The sequence below is a fragment of the Trichomycterus rosablanca genome, chromosome 16 (genome assembly GCF_030014385.1).
Source record: "Trichomycterus rosablanca isolate fTriRos1 chromosome 16, fTriRos1.hap1, whole genome shotgun sequence".
Classification (NCBI taxonomy): Eukaryota; Metazoa; Chordata; class Actinopteri; order Siluriformes; family Trichomycteridae; genus Trichomycterus; species Trichomycterus rosablanca.
The window spans coordinates 3,192,274-3,216,119 of NC_086003.1; the positions used below are offsets into that span (position 1 = coordinate 3,192,274).

Genomic DNA, 23,846 nt, shown 5'->3' on the forward strand with positions numbered 1-23,846 from the left:
TTGTGTAACCAGTAACTACCTGTTCTGTCATGAATGTAACCACGTGTGTAAAACATAACGTTACAATCCTAATAACTAAATAAATAAATATAGAACCTGTGCCATCTGCTCCAGGTATATCTTCCTGTTCGATAAGGTGGTGATTGTGTGCAAGAGGAAAAACTACAACTACGAGCTGAAAGAGATCATCGAGCTACAGTCTTACAAGATGTCAGACGACCCCACAAATAACAGAGACATGAAAAAGGTAAATAAAACCGAACCCGAGCTACTCGTTTACTTACAGCCACACATGAAAATGCTACGAAATGGGTCGAATGGGTTTCAGCATATAATGCATCCTGTACTGAATGTGTAGTGCTGATGCATTGTGCTTTAGGAATCTTGTTCCTGAACGTACAGCATGGTGCTTGGAATCTGAAGTAATGCACTGGGATTCTTAATCATCTGGAGCGTCAATGATCAGTTTAAATGGTCAAATCTAACATCTGATTGGTGCATGTATACAAGACTGCATGTGTAACTGGGTTTCTCTCTCTCTCTCTCTCTCTCTCTCTCACTGTCTGCTGTTCTCGTTGCATGCCTACCAGGCCAGTGGAAAAATGGTAAGCTGAATCAACCCTCTGCTCATGTTCTTGTAGCTGTTCTGTGATTTATGTATGGATCAGCGACTGTGATTGTTTCTCTTGATTTGTATTCTGTGATCCTGTGAGCTCCGCCGGCTCTTTAAGTTGTCAGACAGGGATTACTTTACTTTACGACACATTCAGAATTTCTTCCTTCCGGTTTTTGTTTTGTTTTTATTGCTAGATAAAATCAATGGCAAACTTTCCTCTTCCTTCTCATATTCTGTTTCTTTTACCCGACCCTCTCCAGTGGTCCTACGGCTTCTACCTGATTCATCTGAAAGGCAAGCAGGGCTTTCAGTTCTTTTGTAAGACAGAGGACACGAAACGAAAGTGGATGGAGCAGTTCGAGATGGCCATGTCAGTATGCATTTTTATACTAATACTGTAATGACATGACTCACTTTGATGCAGCCAGCAGCAGAAATTCTTACTGAAAGTCTTACTCTAGGTCAAACATCAAGCCAGAGAGAGCCACAGCCAATCAGCATGATTTTCAGATGCACACATTTGAGAAGAACACCAACTGCAGAGCCTGTAAGATGCTCCTGAGGTGAGGACCCACGTACACCCCACACACACTAACAGCCAATTAATTAACAGCCAAAACCTGGTCTGAAATGTTATTAGCAGCTTTATTCAGTGGGTCTGGTGGAGCAGATTCATTACCATGTTGGTCAACATTTTAATCCATACACAAATAAGGTGGAGAAAAACTATGGCATGTTTTCAGACTCCTAAGCACTGCTTTAATTACGGCCTCTACTGGATAGTTGATGCCTCCTGCACAGAGACAGGGAATAATTTACAATTGTCCAAACATTTCTGTGTTCTGTTGATAATTGTACCACATTCACTGGCATTCAGACCAGCAGCTAGATCCTCAGCCAGTAAAAACACACTATCTATTTTTGCCTTTGTGGCATATGTGGTTTCTGTCAATGTTAACAGCAGTGGCTTGGTTCTTAAGTGTCTTACTAGACAATGAATCAGTAGGTCAAGGGTTCAAGCCTCACCACTGCCAGCTGCAATTGCGCAATGTCCATTCTCAGTTTTGTATAGGTACATACCATGATTATTTTAAATGAAAGCAGTTATATGTGCACACAGGAAACCAGACAGACACATCAGAAGTAACCATACTCATAACAAAATTCCAGTGTATGAGTGCTATACTGAAATCTTTCATCACTAGACGGGTTTCACTGAATCATTTACAGTAAAGTAACAATTCTGCCCTGACCTAAAATTAATTCTCTACAGCCCATAAGAATCAACTCTCATTCTGGCTAATAATACATATAATATCTATAATCATCTCCAGAATGGTTTCACCATGACCCTGAGGGCAGTTTCAGCCTAATAGTTAAGTTTACTTGACTAGTAATCAAAAGGTCACTGGTTCAAGCCCCACCACTGCCGGGTTGCCACTGTTGGGCCCTTGAGAAAAGGCCCTTAACCCTCATTTGCTTGGACAGTATACTGTCACAGTATTGTAAGTCGCCTTGAATAAAAAGCGTCTGCTAAATGCAGGAAATAAAATGAAATGACCATGATAATGAACCAGTAATAAATAACCAGTTAATTAGTATTTACTGAGTGATAATTTGATGAAGTTATGTTGCTCTTTGAGGTCAGTGGTTCTCAGCTGGTTGGTCTCAACACAAAAATAATTTGGAGTTGGTCGTGAGAGCGTCAGACAGACTTTTGTATACAGTGCCTTTAACATTTAGATTCACTATTGAAATATATATTAAAATTAGCATGTCATATAATTAAATACTGCAGAAAACAGTGTACGTTTAGAAGCAAGTTCATTATATTACATTTAATTTTGTATCTATTTTACACATATTTATGGTTTCCTGCTGCTAACAGACATTTCTCAGATGATTTAGGAGCCATGATCAATAACAGAAATATATTGGAGCTTATTATATGCCATTAAAGAGACTTTATTTGAGCACAATATCAATTTAACACAAAAAGATGTTAATAGGACCCTGATCAGACTTTACCAAGCTAAATTCTCCTTCCCAATACGTGCTTAATATCTGACTGGTCCAGTCTGGTCCTGTATATATAACATTACTGTAATCATGGTGAATTGGTTCATCTGAATTTTCAAAATAAAATAAAAAACAACTCCACAAAGTCTGAAAATCTCTATTCAGAAGTGAATCTTTTAAATTATGATATAAATGCAGGTAAAACACCAGTTTTTTACGTTTTTTTATTTAAATAACAGTCAGACATACAAGATTTTCTTAACACTGCTTTGCAGGTTGAGTAGGTCTGAACATCGTAATAAAGCGCTGTGGAAGTCACTCCATCAGATCCATCATGGATCAGTGGTCACTCGTAAAAATGTGGCATTATTTCTTGGACACTGATCAGAGATTTGATTGGACACAAGCCAGCTACACTTATAGATGCTTCAGTTAGCACAGTCACGTATTGTTCTAATGCTTTCTCTATCATATTCTCTCTCTTATTCTCTCACTTCTCTCTTGCTCCCTCACATTGCTGCAGGGGGATCTTCTATCAGGGTTACTACTGTTCACGCTGTGGGACTGGTGCCCATAAAGAGTGCCTGGAGGTCATCACCATCTGTAAAATAAGTGAGTTCCGCATGGAGATCACAGCGTTAATGAGCGATCTGAATGTCTGCTTGAAATAAAACTATCAACCATGTGCTAATCGTATCTCCCATTTTATCTTTTTTTGTCTTTTCAGGTCCTCATGATTCGGTGAGTTCTGAGGTCTTATTTTTATGCAGTTCTCTAAATGTAAGTGGGTGAATTTGCACTGGTCAGGGTCAGCATTTATCAGAGAAGGAAATCACCAATAACTGTATTAAAAATCGGATTGACATTTCGGCTTTAGGACTCTGTACAGCTTCTTTTGTCAACATAACAGCACTGAGTTTTTCTGTATTGCTTTATAGGATTAGAACACATTAAATCAGACTCTTTACAGATTATCCTACTGTTTAGTTCTTTCTCTTTTGCTCACACCACAGATTTATTGAGGGGTTTCGGTTGGAGGATTAGCACGACCACAGCAAAAGTCGATTTGTGCTTATTGAACCAGTTTGTGTGGGTTTGTCCCCAATGCCATGTGTACTAAATGCTCCCAGAGCCTCTATATGTATATATATATATATATATATATATATATATATATATATATATATATATATATACAGTATATATAGATTTTAAACCATACTTAAAAGGTTTTTTTGTAGAACCAGCCTTCTTTTTAGACCAAACCCATATTGGGTGTGTGTCTCATCTGACCGTAAAACCCATTTCCATTCAAGGTTTTAGTAGCATCTCCCAACACCACTCATTTACACTTGTGCTTAGCTGAAAAGAAATACGTACCCAGGTGTGAATTCCAGTTAGTTTGTTGGAGGAGTTCTTGGGTGCAGTTCTGACCTTTGTGCACAGATAAACTACATGGCTAAAAGAACGTGGTCTTCACTGTTTTGGGAAGGTGCTCCACAAGTTAATGGGATGTGTCTGTTGGAATCCATGCCGATTAATCAGTAGAGATTTAATGAGTTCAGGCAGTAATGTTAGGCAAGAAGACCTGGTTCGCAATCGACATTTAGTTGGATTGGAGTTTACTGATCTCTATACAGACCACTGGAGTTCATCTGTACTAAAACCACCTTTTTTGGTCACAAAATGTATAATTTAGTAAATTTAGTCAAATGTCTGCAAAACAGATTTCAAGTTAATTCATTATTAATGTAAACTGTCTTTTTGTGTATTTTAGGAACCTGGACTTCCACAGTCAGGTAGGGATGTGGCCCCTCAGCTCTGGTGCTCCTACGCATGTACAACATATTATAAAACATTTTGAAACGTCAATGCACACACTTTTTAAAGCTCTCTTCTAGTCTACTGATGTTTTGCTTTAGCTCAATGCTTCCATCTAGTGACCACACACAGTTTTTAGACAAACAGGTATAAAAGCCTTTCACTGACCGGATGCTTGAACCAATGTATAAGAATTCTGTAGCTTAAAGGTAGTGGATACAGGAACTGATGTAGCAGGTAAAGTGTTTGTTACAGAATCTTATTAGTCCCCCTTGCTTTAGGTCCAAAGATGGTGGCTATCAGGAACTACCATGGCACTCCAGCACCACCAGGCAAAACCCCTCTGTCCTTCCAGACAGGTGATGTCATTGAGCTTCTCAAAGGAGACCCAGATACGTCGTGGTGGGAGGTGAGCTGAGAAATTTGTCCTGTATTGCATTTCCTGCATATACACAATGTAGTTGTGTTGTGGTTACTAAGAATATCATGAAGGTCTTTTCATGCCTGATTGTTTTGAGTTGTGGTATCTTATCTGTATCTAAACGAACATGATCACTGATCAATGTGGGATAAAACTGATTTAGACCTGTTACAAATCAGCAACAAATATGTTGTTAGATGCCGAAATGGTACTTACCTAAATTGACAATGATATGGAAGAAACAAGTCAGTTAGCACAATCACCAAGATACGATTTATGAAAGCCTTGGTCTGGCCAGTATATGAATTTGACTCCTGGACATTAAAGAAAGAGAATAAAAGACGCATTTAGACTATTAAGAACACGTACATCAGAGAACTACTGAAAATCTCAGGAGGAAGATGATGACCACTGAGAAGCTGTTATGGAGCTGTTTGCTGAGTACAGTGCAATGAATGATATCATTTAAAAACTCCAGACCCAATCCAGATGCATAATAAATTGATTCTTAATCCCTATTATCACTGTCTATGTGTTTGTCAGGGAAAGCTCATTCAGACGCTGAAAATCGGCTACTTCCCCAGCTCCAGTGTAAAGCCATGTCTAGACCCCAAGGTAAGTCAACCAATCAGAGAAAACCAGAAAGACTTTTACTGTTAAATAAAAAATATGTGAATATGTGTCTTTCCATTTCTCTATCTGACTCTCTGTTACCTTTCTCTCTGCAGCCTTCTCAGTGTTTTTCTAGCCGTCAGATCTCCAGAGAGCCGGATTACAATGTCTACCCCTGGTATTATAATTCCTTTTTTGCCCAGTATTGTTTTCCAATTGAAACAGTATTGATTTTTTTATTGGTTGGCCCAGTCGCATGCTTTGCTGATTCACATGCAGGGCAAAATTTGTAATCAGAAAACTACAGGACATTTGACCTAACTAAAATACATCAGAAAGAACTGCAATGCACTTACGGGTGAAATCGATGTGGATGATTGATTATGTTAAACCATATGCAATGCACATCATGACATTTGTCTTTGCACTGACCTTTTTGCAATAGCTGCAATATTAGTAAGCTGAATATTGTGTGTGTGTGTGTGTGTGTATGTATTCTACAGGTTTGCAGGGAACATGGAGAGGCAGCAGGCTGATAATCTGCTCAAATCTCACAGTAGCGGCACGTACCTAATCAGAGAGCGAACTGCAGAAGCAGAACGTTTTGCCATCAGCATAAAGTGAGACCTAGTCAATGATTCTATACTGTTCAAATAAAGTGCAATAATTTTACTTTAAACTGCTTTTCTGCCTCTTCTGCAGGTTTAATGATGAAGTAAAGCACATAAAAGTCATAGAAAAAGACAACTGGATTCACATCACAGAGGCAAAGAAGTTCGAAAGCCTCCTGGTAAGAGTTCAATTCATCATGTCCACTGTAATAACGTCCAGCAGGAATTATTCAGTACAGATGATCCGTGTCTGTGCTTCTGTTTCAACAGGAGTTGGTGGAGTATTATCAGTCCCACTCACTCAAGGAGAGCTTTAAACTTCTGGACACAACGCTACGATATTCATACAAGTCCAGAGAGCGAGCGAACTCCCGCGCGAGCACTCGCTCCCCAGGTAAACGCCACACACCTGTCTCTCTCTCTCTCTCTCTCTTTCCTTTCGTTTCTCCCGGCCTGGCTTCTCGTCCGTTTATTTATGGCACTGCGCTTCTTTCTGTTTCCGTCCAAAGAATCAGCTCCCAGTCCAGCAGCTGGTCATGCCCCCCACACGCTGCATGCCACGCCCCTTCCTATCCCACTGTCAATCAGCTTATGACTTCTAAGCCCGGGAGCCGCCCCTTTGCTTCTGGCTTCTGGTTGCTAGAGAGGTTTCACCCCTGCAGACTCAATAAGCTCTGTTAAACAGATGCAGCAGGTCTATTATAAATGGTTCCTCACACCCTCTGGCCACAAGCCCGCCACGCTGCCTTTGTTTTGCTTCCAGTCATGCCTAACTGGCCTTAATAGAAACACATGGCTGTGAAATGAGCAAGTCTGCTGTTGATGGAGTTAATGGGGAGAGGGCTGCTATAAAAGATCTGCGCTCGTGTCCAATGTGATAGGATCTGTACCATAGCCAGGTGTGAGAGAGTAAATAAACACTGTAAAATGGTATTACTTAGATGTACCAGTTATCATCCAATTAAAATGTGAACAAGAGTATGAGCTCATTTGTGGATGTGTAAATGTGAATGTTCACATAGTTCAGTTTATACAGCAAACCTTTATGGCACTTATGGACTGTCTCTTATAGGGTAGAGGTTTTTGGGTTCTAGTATTGATCATGGTAAAATGTATAAAGTCCATTATAACTGTAATAGGTTTGCTGTGGAATAGGGTTCAGTAGCTCACCCATATTAGTAGTGGGTGTCCCTCTGCGTGTCCCTCTGCACTGCCTACTTTGGCTAGCAGATGGGGCACGGAGGTATAGCATATTTTCCGTCAATCCCTCTTGATTGACAATAAAATAGCAATAACTCGCTAGGGAGAGAGCGAGGCATGATCCTCACACCTGCAAATGGGTTTTGTTTTTATTTAACAGTTTTGCATACAGTATTGTCACAGAATGAGCTGGCAAAGAGAGAAGCTGTAACATATAGGAAACTTTCCACCTGGAGCGAATTATTGTTTATGTGATGCAGGGGATTGTGACCCTGTTACAATAACAGTGATGTTAAGCATGTCTCAGTTGAGAACAGAGCAGCTGTACTGCATTTAGAACCGCACCTCATAGACATCTTAATGGTTAGCTAACACATGCTGGTTTGCTATGTAAACAGCCTGTAAAAATCTAACCACAGCATTCTGGTTTATACTTTTATAGTTTTATATTTTGGCTGGGTTAAAGTGCATTATAAAAATGGTATTTTGATATTCCGGAGCAAAAGTATGTTTCAGTATTCATCTAGTGATGCACTGACTTTGCTGAGTCACTTTTCGCTCTATGAAGTCAGCCGTAATGTGACGAATCAGTGAAGCGAACAGTCCTGCAGAGCTTTGTGTTTTAATCGCTACTTCATCGGGATGTTTGAGTTTCTGTGATAGTGACAAAAACGTTTTTAGTAATAAAGTCCAATTTGATTAAAAAGCTACTAGAGGAGAAGCTCTCTGCTGGTTCTGTTAGCACAGACGTGCATTGATACAGGATGTGTACGGTTATCTGTTACGAATATCCTTCTCTTGGCTGAGCTTTTCTGTGCTGCTGTTTTTATCTCCTCCTGATGTTACCTAGCAGCCTCCAGTGCTTCCTACAACTTCTCCTTCCTCAGTCCTCAAGGCCTCAACTTTTCCTCTCAGAGCTCTGCTCCCTTCTGGTCAGGTACAACCTACCATCACTCCTTCACACTGTTCTTCATGACCTCTCGCTCTCTTCACTCTCACTATAGAAGCCATTCATACATTTGACCATTTTAATCTGTCTGCTACCTCCTGACCACCTGCTCCCTGACTTATAACCGAATGATCTCCCGCTGTGGTGCATGTGATGCATGATAACATCTCAAGACTGTGTTAAAATAATGTTTCTGGTGCAGTCTATTCTCATTCTCATAAATCACTGAGTCCTGTGCAGTGGGTTCTGCCTCAGATACATTTGCTGATTGATTGTTGTGGGTCTGTGCAGTTTTCACCCCGCGGGTGGTCAGCACAGCAGTGGCCAGATATAACTTTGCTGCTCGAGACATGAGGGAGCTCTCTTTGAGAGAGGGCGATATCGTCAAGATCTACAGCAAAATCGGAGGAGACCAGGGCTGGTGGAAAGGAGAGGCTAACGGCAGGGTAAGATCACATGTGGAAAAGATCCTGTGGTTAAAGTCCCAGGGAATACAATGTATGTAACCAGACTTTATGCCATCTGCACTACACAAGGTTTGGATTTCATCTTATCTTTGATTTATCTGATTATCTGATCTAATGCAAAAAGTTACTTACACTGTCAAGACATGTTGATTGGCTGATAGCATCATAATACTGAGGATATAATAATTCTAATTGTAATTAGTTATTTTATTTTAGTAATTATATATTTACTGGTTGACTCTGTCCTACATCAAATAGTGCTTACATTTTCACAGGCTTAAAAACAGATTTGCTGGTCAGAAGCTACTGTCTCTCTTGCAGCAGCCATTAATTTAAAGACAGCTTGTTTTTTTGTGGTTCCTGGATTACATCTGAACACCCAGGGAAATTTCCTCCTAGCACAAGGTGGCGATGTTGGCACCTAAATGGCTGAGAGCATCACTGGGGATTCAAACCTTGGATCCCAGCATTAGTGGTCTAGCGCAATTTACCACAGCCACCCCAAAGCGCCCACTTTGCTGTAGGTATATTTTTATGGACAGCGGTTAGGATTCTGGGCTATTACTCAAAAGGTTGCTGGTTCATACCACACCACCGCCAAGTTGCCACTGTTTATTTATTATAAGTTGCTCTGGTTGTATTCTGTCACACTTGTAAGCTGCTTTGGATGAACGTGTTTGCTAAATAATGAAAATACAGAAAGGTTTTCTTTCCCATCATTTCATGATCATGTCAAGTGTTTGTAAACCTCTGACTTCCACTGTTTGTGGGTGGGAAAAACAAGATCAGGCTTGTGATGGGTCAGGTTAAAGCTGCCTGCATTAAAAAAAACCCAGAAGACATACTGACTAACTAACTAACTAACTAAAAGTAAATATTAAAGAATAACCAACAGTGCTACTAAATTTATCTTTTTGTGTCATTTTATAAGATCAGTGACAGATTTAATCTCAGATTTACATGTTGTTTGGTGATCTGTTCGGTGTTAAGTTTGTGTCGTGTTTCTACCCTTAGATCGGCTGGTTCCCTTCGACGTACGTTGACGAGGAAGGTGTGCAGTGAAGCTTGGGTTTTATCTTCTCTCTCTTATCAGATCCTTCTACTGCCCTTCACCCCGGGCGAAGATTTGTTTGGTTTCTGTGGAAACACCTTGTGGAATATATTTATTTGCTGAAAGCTGATTCTTCAGTGAATATTTGTACGACCGTCAAGTACAAATCTTTGTTTGTATTATTATTCTTATTTGGAACATGTTTGTGTGATCCCTGTGATGATAACTGGACCGCTGCTGATGTTGCAGTTTGTAAAGATATAAAGATCTATAAAGATTTGTATGGCCAATGGAAGAAGGTGAGGTGCGCGGGCGGGTGTATAGATAATTTATTCCAGAGAAGTATCTATGATAAAAAATATGTTTAAATTTATTGTTAAGAATGATTAAGGAAAAGATGCACTTTGCATTTTCTTTACAGAGAGAACTTGCCTTAGTTGTCATTGCCTATGTTAAAGCCTTGTGGGCTGACTGGAGTGGTGGTGGAGATGTGCTAATCGTTTCTGTACATACATGCAAACAAAACACAACGTTCTTCAGTGAAGGTGCCTTTCAAGTGCAGTCCCTGCTTTTAATCACTTCTATAGGTGCTCACTGACCCTGGGATATATTAAAAAAGCAGCCGGCTCCTTGCCAGGAGGTGCCAGGGATGTCAGTATGTGGCTGTAATCAGAAAAAAATCAACCTCAAACTGGATGGAGGATTGCCACCTGGTGCACTGGAAATAATAATGACATTGGCACAGTGATCACTTAGTTCACTTAGTTTAATACCATCAAAAACAGTATGTTGTTGTATGTGGACCTGAGTTACAGGCAGAACTGGCACCAGAACTGTATGGAAAACGCAAGATTCAACAAACCTAAATGATATTCCTTCATGTATTGATTACATAACATTTTACAATGCCAAACACATTTCGATCAGGTTTCTAATCACGTCTAACACCCCCTTATTGTATCAGTATCTTGCCTTGTTTGATTTGTTGACTGATGGTGCTGCACTGGTCTATTTTAATCTGTGGGATTCTATGAACTGAGAGCCCTGCTTTATCTGAACCTTAGCCATCAAGTGCACTTTATTCTGTGGGACATCACTAACCCGAAAAGATGCATGAAAAAAGCCAAGTTCTCACATCAGGAGATCATGTGACGTTTATATGGACCTAACAGAATCTAAGCCATGTCTCCTGAGCTCCTCGACCTCAAGCATCTACTGGAGTCTTGTCATTTCTTACTCTTCGCCAGGGGCGTCCCGAAGCCTGCCAGTACTAAATAATATCCGTCACCTCCTCCAAAGCTGCACTGATATTCACTCATCTCACCTACTGAAACATTCCATGTGTTGCTGTGTTCCATTAACCAAGTCTGACACTATCAGAGAAGCTGAGAAATTAATGGACAACAATTAATGTCTCATGAACATTAACTGGGGAGCCTCAGGCCGTAGCAGAGGAGAGGAAAATGTTCGTTCATTTCTGTGGACAGAAAGCCATTGCATGTGCTTATCATAGATATTACAGCTCCTGTCAGTGATCCAGAGAAAATGAAATTGTGTCATTTTTTTTGAATTGTTGATTATTTCCAAACTGAGATCTATCATGAAATAAATATTTCTTCTTTTGTTTACGTGTTTTGTATTTACATACTTCATACAATCAGCAATTTGTGTTGGCTTTTTTGTAAATATGTATAATCAGATTATAAATGCTTTATTATGGAATATTTGATTACATTTGAGCTCAGTCAGTCATGGTTTATACATTATATGATTTGTTGAGTGTTCTGTCTGTATTGCAGGTGATAGTGGGAAATAATCTCTGCATTCATTACTCCTAAACTTTATACACTGAATACTGTTTTTTCCTGTGGTCACTGGGCATCTACACAGACATGATTGACCATGTCTGAGGTGGGCTGACCGAAGCCCTGTGATGGATTGGCGGCTTCTTTTACCCAGGTATTACTGCCTTGTGTTTAGTCTTTTGTTTGTTACACCCAGACCTGCCGGAACCCTGACTTGGATAGTGGAAAATTATGTAAACCTCTGCGATTAATATCGCAGCATTTTTGTAGCAGCTGAATAGAACAGTACATTTTGTTAATTTTATTAATTAAAAGATTGAGGGGGATCTGACAATTTGCCAAAATATTGCTACAAAATCTATCTATCTATCATCTATCTATCTATCTATCATCTATCTATCTATCTATCTATCATCTATCTATCTATCATCTATCTATCATCTATCTATCATCTATCTATCATCTATCTATCTATCATCTATCTATCTATCTATCTATCGATCGCAGTTTTAAAACTGTAATTAATGTCTGTTGCCACTTGGAGGCGCTACAACTCCACATCTCTCAGTAAAGTCGCTCTTTATTTTTCTCTGTTCTGTGTTTGTGAAGTCAGTAACAGTTTCATGAATGCAGATTAGATTTCATTCTGCACCTGAACATTGTAGATAAACAGACACTCATCCAGGTTTAGAATAATAATCTCCCAGTATGTTCCGATGCTATTTGTTTTGGACAAGTCATTCATCATCATACTGTGCAAACAGAATAATAAACATTAACCTTGAACATCAGCATTGATCAGCTGCCAGAGATTTGCAGTAATGCAGTAATTGTCCATTACAATAGTTGTAGCTGAAATAGAGAACTGAACAAAAGTTCTACAAATCGTGTTTACTTCATCCAGCTGTGGACACAAAGGATCCTGGATAATGAAATATTAAGGTTATTAGGGTGTTATATATATGTTTACAAGAGCTCAGTAAAGGTCATGTTAGGGCAGTTCAGTATTCTACAAAGTAAATATAAACACAGTAAATTAGTATGTATGAGCTCTATAACGTGCTGTAGTTGGTTGGTTTTAGTATTTAGAGGACCATGACTCAATGATACATGACATTTAAAAACACCACCAAATTAATATTTTTATGCTGTGTGTTTATAAACCCAGATTTTCTTATCTATTGATCTTATCTATTGAGAAGTACGTTTTCACCATCCAGTTCCAGAAATTAAGAAATAAGTGGAAATTCCAAGACTGCCAGAAGACATACCTGTTCCTTATTAGTGTATTTGACTTTAACTGTATGTCGAATTGATCATTTATAGTCTATGCAATAAATTTAAGACCAACTAAAACTTTTATTTATATTTATCCAAAAAGGTTTATTATTATTTATAAAGGTTTATAAATATATATGGTACCTAACATGAATAATTAGGGTCATTTTACATCTTTGTTTTGTTTACAATGTAGTATAAATTGTAAATTGTAATAATATTCTGCTAGTTAGAGGCTTTTAAGCAAGTCTAGAGCATATGTTTACAAACTGTTTAAAATATTCAGAATACTAATATGTAGAATCAAGTATTTAGTGGTTTGTTAATGTGTCCAGATTTCAGCACAGTTTAGTGATTTTTTTTGTGATCTTAACATCTACTAGGAAATTTACCAAACTGTGAGGGGCTTGGCATGTTCTTCTTGTCTCTGCATGGGTTTTTTCCAACCAAAAACATGCAGAAGGTGGATTGTTTGCTGTACTTCGCTCCAATGTGTGAGTGAAGGCGTAACTGTGTAATTATAATGTATTCCTGTTTTGCGTTCAGTGTTCCAGATTTACACCAGACCCACCGCGGACCTGACCAGGAAAAAGCACTCAGTATTGGACTGAGACGAACTTTAGATTCGTTCGTGGTGAATTCGCTTGTGGAGTCGTTCAGAAAAGAATCGATTCTGTTCGTTCGTGGATGCAAGTCGACACGCTTTTAGAGTCATTCTAGGAAGAATCGATTCTTTAGTGGATCACTAATCACTATGACGACGTCGGAACACTTGAATGGCGTAGTACAGTGGCATGTTATTTAGTAGGGAAGCGTGCAGACCACGATGTAGATAAATGAACATGTTATGATGCTAGCAGCGGGTTTATATCGGTTATTGTTCCGTATTGAATCGATACGCTGCTTGTGTAGGATTGTGATTATCAGGAGTTCTACCTGAGGAGGAGAGCACCGGTGATGGATCCCCCTACTTCCACATCTCATCAAAGTTAGCAGGTATTTTACTTTTATTCTTCACACCTATGAGTCGATCTTAAGCAATAACATGAGAACATTTAGGCTGGTACCAGTTTAGTTTTACTGTGCTTTGTTTTAAAGCTTTATACACGCGTTATTAGAAGAGCAAATGTAACTGAGAGCATCACTGCGGCTTTTCCAGCAGCTCTGTGGAGTCATTCATCAAACTGCTCTAATGTTGGATCATTAGTGATGGATGAGCTGCAGGTCACAAAATCAGCACCTGGAGGACAGATTCATCTACAAAGAGAAAGAATCAGCACTTCAAGGACGTATTCACATCTACTTAGAGAAGTAGAGACTCTCTAAATCAGCCTTACATCCCCTGGTTGGAGTTCCACTTGGTTCCGAATTCAATTTTAAGTGCATGTTGTTAGGAAGCATGTTCCTCATAGATATACGCACATTGGTAAGGCAAAACATTAGGACCATCTGCCTATACTGTGCTGTCAAAAACTGACCCGCCTAGACATGGACTAAACAAGACCATCAGCCCATCCTACAGTCCATCCTGGTGCCCTCTCTTCCACGGATAAGTGATGTGTACGATGCACCAAGATGAACTCCTAAGATGCTTTTGTAATAGATTTTAACCAACCCAACCCTAACCAATAAACACTACTCAAACAATGCTGCAGGTAAATTGTAATATATTTTTGAGTGTCACCCTCAGTTACGAATGCACTCAGAACTTGACGTAAGACTTAAAGGAAGACTCTAGTCCTCACAGGACACCAGATTCAACATAAAGTTAAGTGGCTTGACTAGTAACACTGGGCTTTACAGATCTATCAAAACACCTCATAATGGATGAGGTGTATGTTGTTAGCAAGCATGTCCCTCATAGATATACACACAGTGGTGAGCCAAAACATTAGGACTATCTGGCTACTGTGCTGTCCAAAGCTCTGACCTGCCTAGACAGCAGGTCCTTAAGCTTTTGTACTTTGTGCGGTGGTTTGTCCTACAGTCCATCCTGGTGCCCTCTCATCCACGGATAAGTGATGTGTACGATGCACCAAGATGAACTCCTAATGTGCTTTTGGGATAGAGTTTAACTCACCCAACCTAAACCAATAAACTCTACTCAAACAATGCTGCAAGTAAATTGTATTTCATGTTTAAGTGCTCCCCCCCACTTAGGAATGCATTAAGAACTTAAGACTTGAAGGAAGACTCGAGTCTTCACAGCACACCAGATTTAACATAAAGTTAAATGACTTGACTAGAAACACTCAGCTTTACATTTACAGATCTATCAAAACATTTTATAGTCATAATGGATGGTATGAATGGTAATCAATGATTGACTTGCTGTGTTGATCTTCCACTGTGGTACATATTCATTAACTAAGGTGAATTGATGTGATTAAATGATGCCTCATTAGCATTAAACACCACAATGATGGTGAAAGTAGAATTAAATTTCATTATTTTGTTCCTCGTATCCTTGATATGCTGCTGCTGATTAGCAGTTTGGATCAGTGAAGTAACAGCTGGTTAAAGACTATCAGGAGACTTTTTGGGGGGATTATTGATCCAGTCTGGCATTTAGACTTTTTATGTTTTTAATTATCATCTGAGCTTTTGGGCAAATTCTCTCTCTGAGTCTCTCCCCTCTCGCACTTTTAGTGGCTCTTTATGCCAGTAAAGTCACAAATGCTAATGGTCTCCCTGATGAGTGTAATAAGAGTTTCTGTTCCTGCTGTTTCAGACCATTAAAGTTTTTGGCTGAGGTAAAACTGAGTTCATAGCTATTGTTGTAAACTTTATGCAGATGGTATTAAGTCATGTAATTATTAGCCAGCTCAGTGTTCATGTGGTGGAGTGTCTAATAGGTAAAGACTTTATACAGAAGATACATCGGTTCATTATGAGTTGCAGCATGGCAGCTGCATATTCCTGGCTGTAAACTGCCACTCTCGTCTGGCACTGACGGCTAAAATTTCATAATGAAGGTCAGAGCCATGAAGACAGCAATCTGGATTTGTTTGGAAACAGTTGCTTTTCTCTTTGACCGAATTCAGCTGGTAATGTTTCAGCAACCTTTGCTGCAAGCAGCCTGGATCTCATGCTTTTGTTCCTCAGTAACCTATAATCTAAATGCTGAAGGCCAATAGTTCTGTCTGAAATAATAACAAAGGACTCTGGGATTTAGAAAGAACATGACCTTTAACCAGAAAGCGAAATGATTCAGCAGGATTTTCTACACTTTGTGCTTTAAACAGCAAGTTAATAGAAGTCTTTATCTAAACCCCTTAATCCTGCTGCTTGTCAGCACGGGGCGGTATGGTGGCTCGGTGGGTAGCACTGTTGCCTCACAGCAAAAAGGTCCTGGGTTTCTGTGTGGAGTTTCCATAAAAGCAACTGTGCACTAGTAAAAGTTCAATAGTGAACCTATTGCAGGGTTTTTTAATCTCAGTGTTTTTCTCATGAATTGCTGCAGAGAAAATGCCTTATCTTACTAGACGTTTGTAATTTCCTTTCTGAACAGAAGTGGGTGGTGATGTGTGTGTTTCCCTCATGATGACTGGTAACAAATTTCCTATTCCACAAGATTAAAGTGCCAGGAGGATATTTTGCAAATTGTGTGTGTGTGCGCACTATATCACATTAACTCCCACCAATTATTGCAGTGGAAATGACCTCAAATAAACAAACTGGCCTCAAAAAAAGGACATTGACTCACGCCTGAATCAGCATGCTGTATCACAAACTGAGTGTAGGGAGGAGAAGTCGTCCTAATCCACACAGTTTATTTCCTGTGATCTTAGTGATGCTTCCTATGACAGTTTCTGATTGTCATATTAGTGTGTGCATTTACACTGGAGCTAGATTCCTGTGGGCGACATTCCTTAAGTTAAGACTAACAACAATAAAAGCACCATGATGGGAACTATGCAACCAGCCATTATGTTGTTTAATGTGGCTTAAAGTTGTATTAAAGGCTTTATTAATATATATGACGAACACTTTAGGCAACATGACCAATGTTTAAGTCGTAACTGGTGGAGCAAAAGGTTTATTACAGCAGACACCAGCATTCAAAGCAAGGACCAGAAATAACCCAGCACAGTTCTGCTTCAGTTCTCACTTCAGATGTCTGAGCTGTAGGCTGATGTGCAGCCTGGATGTCCTTCAGCATACAGAAAGAGAAACAGCACATGGTCTAGTCATTGTGTGTTGCTGTAAAACACAGCTCAAACCTCCTCATAGAACATATATAATTACACACTGTGTAAAACACTGTCCTCCTTCTTGTATATCTTTCTGAGGAGAGAGCAGCTTGGCCTTTCTTATTTTTTCTGCAGCATTTAACACACAGCTGATGATCTGTACCGTCCTTTGTGTGTTTATTATTTCTAATGTGGTGTCGGGGCAGCATGGTGGTGCCACACAGCAGCATGAATCCTGGGGACGTAGCTTCTGTCCTCACCTTTGGTCACTTTCAAGAGTTTTGCATGTTTTCTTTGTCATGTGAGGATTTTAAGAGTACTTCAGTTTTCTTTTAAATCATGCATAAGGTGGATTGGCTTTTCCAGATTCTCTCTCGGTCAAGTGTTGTATACTGCTTTTTTTTTTTAAATTATCAGCAGCAAACTTCAGTCAAGTGCTGAGGTCCAGATGTTGGACATCAGCCACATAAATTATGGAGATCAAAATTTTTCCTGACATATTTTATATGTACACTTAAACAGTGTCATCCATGTTCCAGCAGCCTAAAATTGATAAAAGATCTAGTTTTTGCTGGTTGTTGGATTATATCTGCATGAACAAATTTCATTTCAACATCAGGTAACAGTCTGGACTAATGTTAAATTTACTTTTTAGTGAGCAGAAGAGTCACCAGCTGTTTTAGTCATAATCACTAAGAAGGAATTAGAAGGCTGCCATTCAAAAAAACTGGGAGCAAGGCAGGAATAGTTTCCTGGACAGAGCCAGTCTAATGCAGGGCAACACAGGATCGAGCATTCATTCACACACGGGCATTTTAGAGTAGCCAACCCACCTTTTGCATATTTTGGAAGGTGCTAGAAAACCAGAGTATGAAAATGATAATGACACAGGACGGCAATGCAAAATGGCTCATAATCAATCAAACCCAAGTCTTTAGATTCAGTGTTGCTGAGGTGTGGCACCTCTATGCAATTCCAACACCAACCATGTGCTTTCTTCTAGACATTGCATCTTCTGCAACATTAAAGAGCAGCTAAATAAAATCAGATTTATTTGTATAGCGATTAAACATTATAATAAACATTGTCTCAAAGCAACTTTACAAAATCCAGGACCGACAGACCAAAAACCCCTGTTGAGCGACAGTGGCAAGAAAAAACTCCCTTAAAATTACTCCCTTAAAATAAAGGGGGTGCACTATAATATAATCCCCTATATTTGTAAAGTAAACTCACAGATTACCATCATTTGCTGGTATTGTTTGCCAGCCCTCCAACCCACAGAGCAGGTTGAGCAGGGTTTTCTCAGGCTCCCAGCGTGGATGGCATTATCAGGTGCTGAATTTTTGGTTGGTCATTTTGTTTGAACATTTTGGTTTGAGCTCAGCAAAAAAACAACCTGCATTCAGCAAGAAGTTAAAAGGTTCCTGGAACTATGATTTATGATCTGGTTCTAATCCTTCTTCCACCTAAAAAAAACATGCTGAAAGTTATTCTAAAGGTCCTAGTGCACGAAATACTCATCTATAGTGCTTCCTTATTGTTGTCATTGCAATCCAAAATCTGCTCACCCACTGAGCAACAGCCTTCGCAACCAATTTATATTATTTCTGCTTTTTCAAAGGTGTGTGTGACATATGGCCAGGCTTAAAGCATATTGCTTTTTATTGAGCCTGAGCTCTCGATTTTCGATTTCGTTTTTATTCAGCAGACCTTGTTGAAAAAAGAGTGTTCAGGTGCACCAGCACACACATACACATTGCTTCACTGCAGGAGGGGTCCATCACTATCACTTCCCTTCCCAGTCTCCCCAAACGGGGGTGGATTTAATCTAGGCGGAACAGGCCGCATGCTACTTTGCTCTAATCTGCACTCTCTCCTTCTTTTAGACAGTCTTCTATTTGTGATTTAGCTGCCGGAGCGTGCACGAGTGGCTCTGCTTTCAGCGCAGTGGGACCTGCTGGAAATGAGGTGAGTGTATGAGCAGATGTGCTTTCATAGAAATCAGTTCTTATAGGTTCACACTGCCCGTTTTTACGAGCTGTAATAGATTATCATCTAAAAGACCGTTGACATTTAGAATGTGAGGCTAAAGACCCCAAAATAGCAGCTAAAAGTTCAGAAACACATTAGATAGAGAAGAGTAATCTTAAGTCTTAAGGTTCCCCGTTTACACCTGAGTATCTCAGATAATCGGATTTCAAGTGGTCGGTGGCACATATGACCACAAAACATTCATAGTCTGTGTGCATCTGATAGATTTAACATAACATTGTGTGTGTAGTCCATTCAAATACAGAATTGTGTGTGGAGGAGGAGCTGATCTTTAGGGACACACTGACTGCTCAGCATGCAGCTGCCCTTTATGCTCCGAGCATTTTCATTTCGCTCTGTTCAAGTTGGCTTCTCACTAGTAGAAAAAACAACATGACAACAATATGGAGTCGGCTCTTTAAAACCTAATGTATTGTTTTTTATGTTAATCAGGTCCATAAATGTAAATATAAAGTTCTCAGTGAGGTGTTACTGTACAGAGACAAAACAAAACAGTTAACAAGGGTGCACTTTCTTTTGGCAATACAGTATAGCACTTGATTTCATTAGTAATTAATGAAAGTATTTAATAGTGCACGTTATTACCCACCATATATTAATTCTTGATGTATTTTTATATATCTAAAGAAATCTAAAGATATCTACTATATTAGACAAATAGATTAAATGATGCTTCATACATGCAGTTGGGTTCCAAAGTCTGAGACACTGATAAACACTGAGGCTTCTATTTTGCATTTTTCCTTGAGTTAAAAAATATTTCATTACAAATCATATCAGTCAGTAGAAAAAACTCACTTATCCAGTCAGGGTCGCAGGGGAGTGCTGGAGCCTATCCCAGCTTTTCAATGGGCGCAAGGCACACAGTAACACCCTGGACGGGGCGCCAGTTCATCGCAAGGCAGACACACACACACACACATGTACACACCCATTCACCTATAGGGCCATTCAGTGTCTTCAATTAACCTGACTGCATGTTTTTGGACTGTGGGAGGAAACCGTAGGTCCCGGAGGAAACCCATGCAGACACGGGGAGAACATGCAACTCCACCCAGAAAGGACCAGGACCACCCCGCCTGGGGATTGAGCCCAGGACCTTCTTGCTGTGAGGCAACAGTCCTACCCACCGTGCCGCCCTCGGTGGAAAAAACTGAGTGAGAAATGTAATATTTAAAAACTAATAAATTAAATTAAAACATTTCTTTAAAAAAAATAAAACATGTTTTTAAAAGTTAAAAGTTAAATATTACATATAGTGTAATGTTACATTTATGTTTTGTCCACCCCTTTAAAATATATTATTAATAAAGGACTGCAATAAAGGATTGTAATAAAGGATTAATGGCACTGTTTTGCTGCGGTGTCATATTGTTACAGAGATTCATCAAATCTTGTGCATCAGTATCCCATATACTGACTGAGTCGTGCCTTCTAGATCAGATTTTCTCTGCACTTTGTAGGAAGGACTCATTTCACAATGCCAATGTATTTGTTTATTGTTAGGGAATAAATAGTACTAGGCATAGCTATTTGCACAATGCAAAACAGGAACATTTGTGTGAAACTCATCCAGATAAGCTGAACACATGAATGTTCAGAGCTGTACAGGAGGTTTCGACAGCTGTGTTCCATCTACCTGCTACATCAGGTTTAGGATGCAGCTGATCTGCAGTTGGGCAACATTCGGGGCTGTGACTCAGAGCTGAATGTAGGAACAGTTTGTTATTTCACTGAGTTAACTTTGCAGTTTGAGAAGTCTGTGCTTGCTTTGCTTATAGTTGCTTTATTTTACAGGGAGAAAAGAGCTTGAAGACATTTGAAGGATTTTAATGAGGAGCATCAAGTTCTATGGAATGCAAATGTGAGCCATCATCCCACATTAATCAAGAACTTGGCTTAAAGTGGCTTAAACAGGAGATTTATCTTTTTTGTTGGTTGTGTTCAGCAATCTGTACCCAACTTCTAGCTACCACCTGTCAAGCCATCCACATGGACCAGACGCATTAGTGCATTAGCATAAATATTTCGAAGATTCTTTTAAACATCTTCGCTGGGCTTGAGACAAGTAAGGCATGAACATCTGCGAAGCCAGAAAACTAGGACACGTCTTATTTTTGTTGAAGAACAAGAATTCTAAGAAGACGGTAACAGACGGCAGAGACAAACCACGATTCAGATCGTTGTGAACCTCACTGACGTGACTCTGTATGACCCATCCTGACCTGGGACTGCAGGGCTTATTTTGCTTCTCTGAACATGGAGTCTGCTGAAAACGGTGTAGGACTTTCTACTGCAGCGGTTGTCGCTATAGTCTGTAATGTACTGGTCGCTGTTCTCCTTCTGGTCCTCTTTCTGATCCTCTTTAAGGCTTGCAAGGTGCCCTCAAGCCAGGAGACGGTGCCAGTGCTAGCATCAGTGAACACACAACAAAACAGTGAGCAGAAGTACCTCCTAACCACTTGAGCTTTAGCACACACACACACACACCTTGTTTAAGGTGAACAAAGTGGCAACCGTAGAATCTTGTCTTTGCATTACTTTAAATACAAAGATGCAACGTGTGTAGCAGGAGTGTAGCATAAGCAATCCACTCCAGTCCACACTGCTTCCGAATAAAATCCATTATGTTACTATTGCCAGATGTATCAGAGCAGAATTATGTGTATTGTCTTCAGGATCATCATCAGGATTATCTTCAGTTGCCACCTATGGATTCATGTGGCAGCAACAATAGGAGATGGAACCAACAGCAGATGTTATAGATGGTAAAAACAAGCACTTTTTAGCCTGTTTTGGGCAGTGGAAGCTTATCGGTTAAGGTACCAGACTATTGATCAGAAAGTCTCTGGATTAAGCCCCACCACCACCAAGGTGCCACTGTTGATTTCTTGAGTAAGGCCCTTAACCGTCAACTGATTTCATTGTATTCAGTCACAATTGTAAGTAGCTTTGGATGAACGTCTGCTAAATGTCGTACATGTAGATGAAATCAATGTAAAAAAAAAAAAAAAACATGTACACTCTTACCGTAAATCAACAAACACTAGCACTAAAAGCTGCTTAGCAGTGTTAGCTAGCTTAATATGTCCACCAAACATCAGGAGTGCGCTGTTACGATATACAAAACTCAGTCGATTTTGTTGTGTCTGCGCTGTAACTTCATTCCACTGTGTCATAATGTTTTTACAATAAAATAACAACACAAAACTCGGAGCACTATCGATTTCTCTTTGCTCGACGCTTGACATTTAAAGCATTTTCAACTGTAGAAAGTGTTTAGCTAGGAGTAAAAACACAGGCAGTGTTGGGAAACTGACATTACCTGTTTACCTGTGAGTGTGGTGGTTCTTATTCCTCCCAGTATTATTATATTTTGACCATTTCAATAATACAAAACTGCAGTAATGTATGCACACAATGTTGCACACAGACCCTAGGTGTGAATAAAGGATATAAGAAAATAATAAGATTGTGTGTGATGTCCTCTCCAGGGTTTATTCTCAGCCTGTAGTCATTGTTTCCAGCATTTGTTCAAGACCTGTGACTAATCAAAATATATCAGTTATAACGATGAATCAATAAGTTTTTGACCAATGTTACTAATTATAATATGAATGAACATTAATTGATAATAATTCATTTTAGCTGCTCCCATTAAGAGTTGAGTTTTATGCTGGGTGCACTTCCTGATGCAGTCCTTCTTTTTCTTGGCCTGGGACCAGCACTAATGGGTGCACTGAGCTGTTTCCTCCATTATGAGGGTTCATGTAACGACATGCACCTTCTGTATTTGTAAGCCCAGCTCACAAACTCTGGCACTGCCAGTACCAGCAGCACAAGCTAAGCTCACATGACTAAATAAATATTAATTCACTATTTATTTTTCTATGGAAGCACATGATGGAAGCATATAACATTCCAATCAGCTAAAATTGTTATTAAATAAGTTTGAGAAGCATTTTTAGACTTATGAAGCTGATGTGGATTGAACGGATATAACATCAGATCTGTTCTGTGAGGGACTGGAACATTTTGGAAATTGAAGTTAATTAGCCATTACTAGTGGTGACCATTTATTTTGATTCCAGACTAATTATGAGATAATATCTGAATCCTTGTTTCATGAAACAAGCTCTTCCAGGCTCAGAGAAGCGGACATAGACTGGTTGCCTGTGTAATTGGGGTTTCATGTAAGACACTTAAAACCCAAAACAGCATGCAGTCTCAGCATGGGCCACTTGGAGAGGTCTCTGATGTCTGAGCTCTTTGATACATTAGCCCTCTGCTTTAAGTGGTTTATATAAAGCTAAAGAGACTCTCGTCATCTCTTCACAGCGATCTCTTCCCCTGGTCCAGTCGTGCCCACTAGAGCTGCAATCAACCCACACAGTTTACTGGGCCAGCGCACCTGCAGCAAAACAACTACTAATCAATAGTGTGCTAATAATGAAACAGACGTACAGGGTTTCAATCGCTTCTCCCCTGTAGTGCTTACAAGTGTGTGACTAATGCATTTTAATATCAAACAAGAGTGTGCAGGGACTGCTGGCTTATTTAAACAGCCCATGGAACCAATAAACAAATATCATCTCTCCCCATTTGCATCTCATCTGAGGCTTATCAGGAAATAAACCAGTGTGTGGAAAAATGATGAACGATTTTAATAAATATTTCATTAAAAAGTTCCCTTGGTAACATCTTTGTTAACCCATGCATTCTGAAAAGTGTCTCAAAGTGGTGTTCTG

General features: G+C 39.6%; 1 protein-coding gene across 4 annotated transcripts in view; it reads left to right on the plus strand.

Annotated features, from left to right (window-relative positions):
• Positions 1-11,395, plus strand: part of vav2 (vav 2 guanine nucleotide exchange factor) — a 166,490-nt gene extending 155,095 nt beyond the window's left edge. Inside the window, exons 14-29 of one of the 4 annotated variants that reach the window (XM_063011111.1) lie at positions 115-247; positions 591-605; positions 877-986; positions 1,078-1,179; positions 3,159-3,247; positions 3,363-3,376; positions 4,413-4,434; positions 4,738-4,865; positions 5,421-5,492; positions 5,606-5,667; positions 5,993-6,109; positions 6,192-6,279; positions 6,371-6,494; positions 8,151-8,237; positions 8,541-8,695; positions 9,731-11,395. In XM_063011111.1, coding sequence (XP_062867181.1) covers positions 115-247; positions 591-605; positions 877-986; positions 1,078-1,179; positions 3,159-3,247; positions 3,363-3,376; positions 4,413-4,434; positions 4,738-4,865; positions 5,421-5,492; positions 5,606-5,667; positions 5,993-6,109; positions 6,192-6,279; positions 6,371-6,494; positions 8,151-8,237; positions 8,541-8,695; positions 9,731-9,778 — 1,366 coding nt within the window. In that variant the 3' untranslated portion in view covers positions 9,779-11,395. The remainder of the gene's footprint in view (positions 1-114; positions 248-590; positions 606-876; positions 987-1,077; positions 1,180-3,158; positions 3,248-3,362; positions 3,377-4,412; positions 4,435-4,737; positions 4,866-5,420; positions 5,493-5,605; positions 5,668-5,992; positions 6,110-6,191; positions 6,280-6,370; positions 6,495-8,150; positions 8,238-8,540; positions 8,696-9,730) is intronic. The other 3 variants (XM_063011113.1, XM_063011112.1, XM_063011115.1) reach the window with 3 other exon arrangements.
• Positions 11,396-23,846: the final 12,451 nt, after the last annotated feature.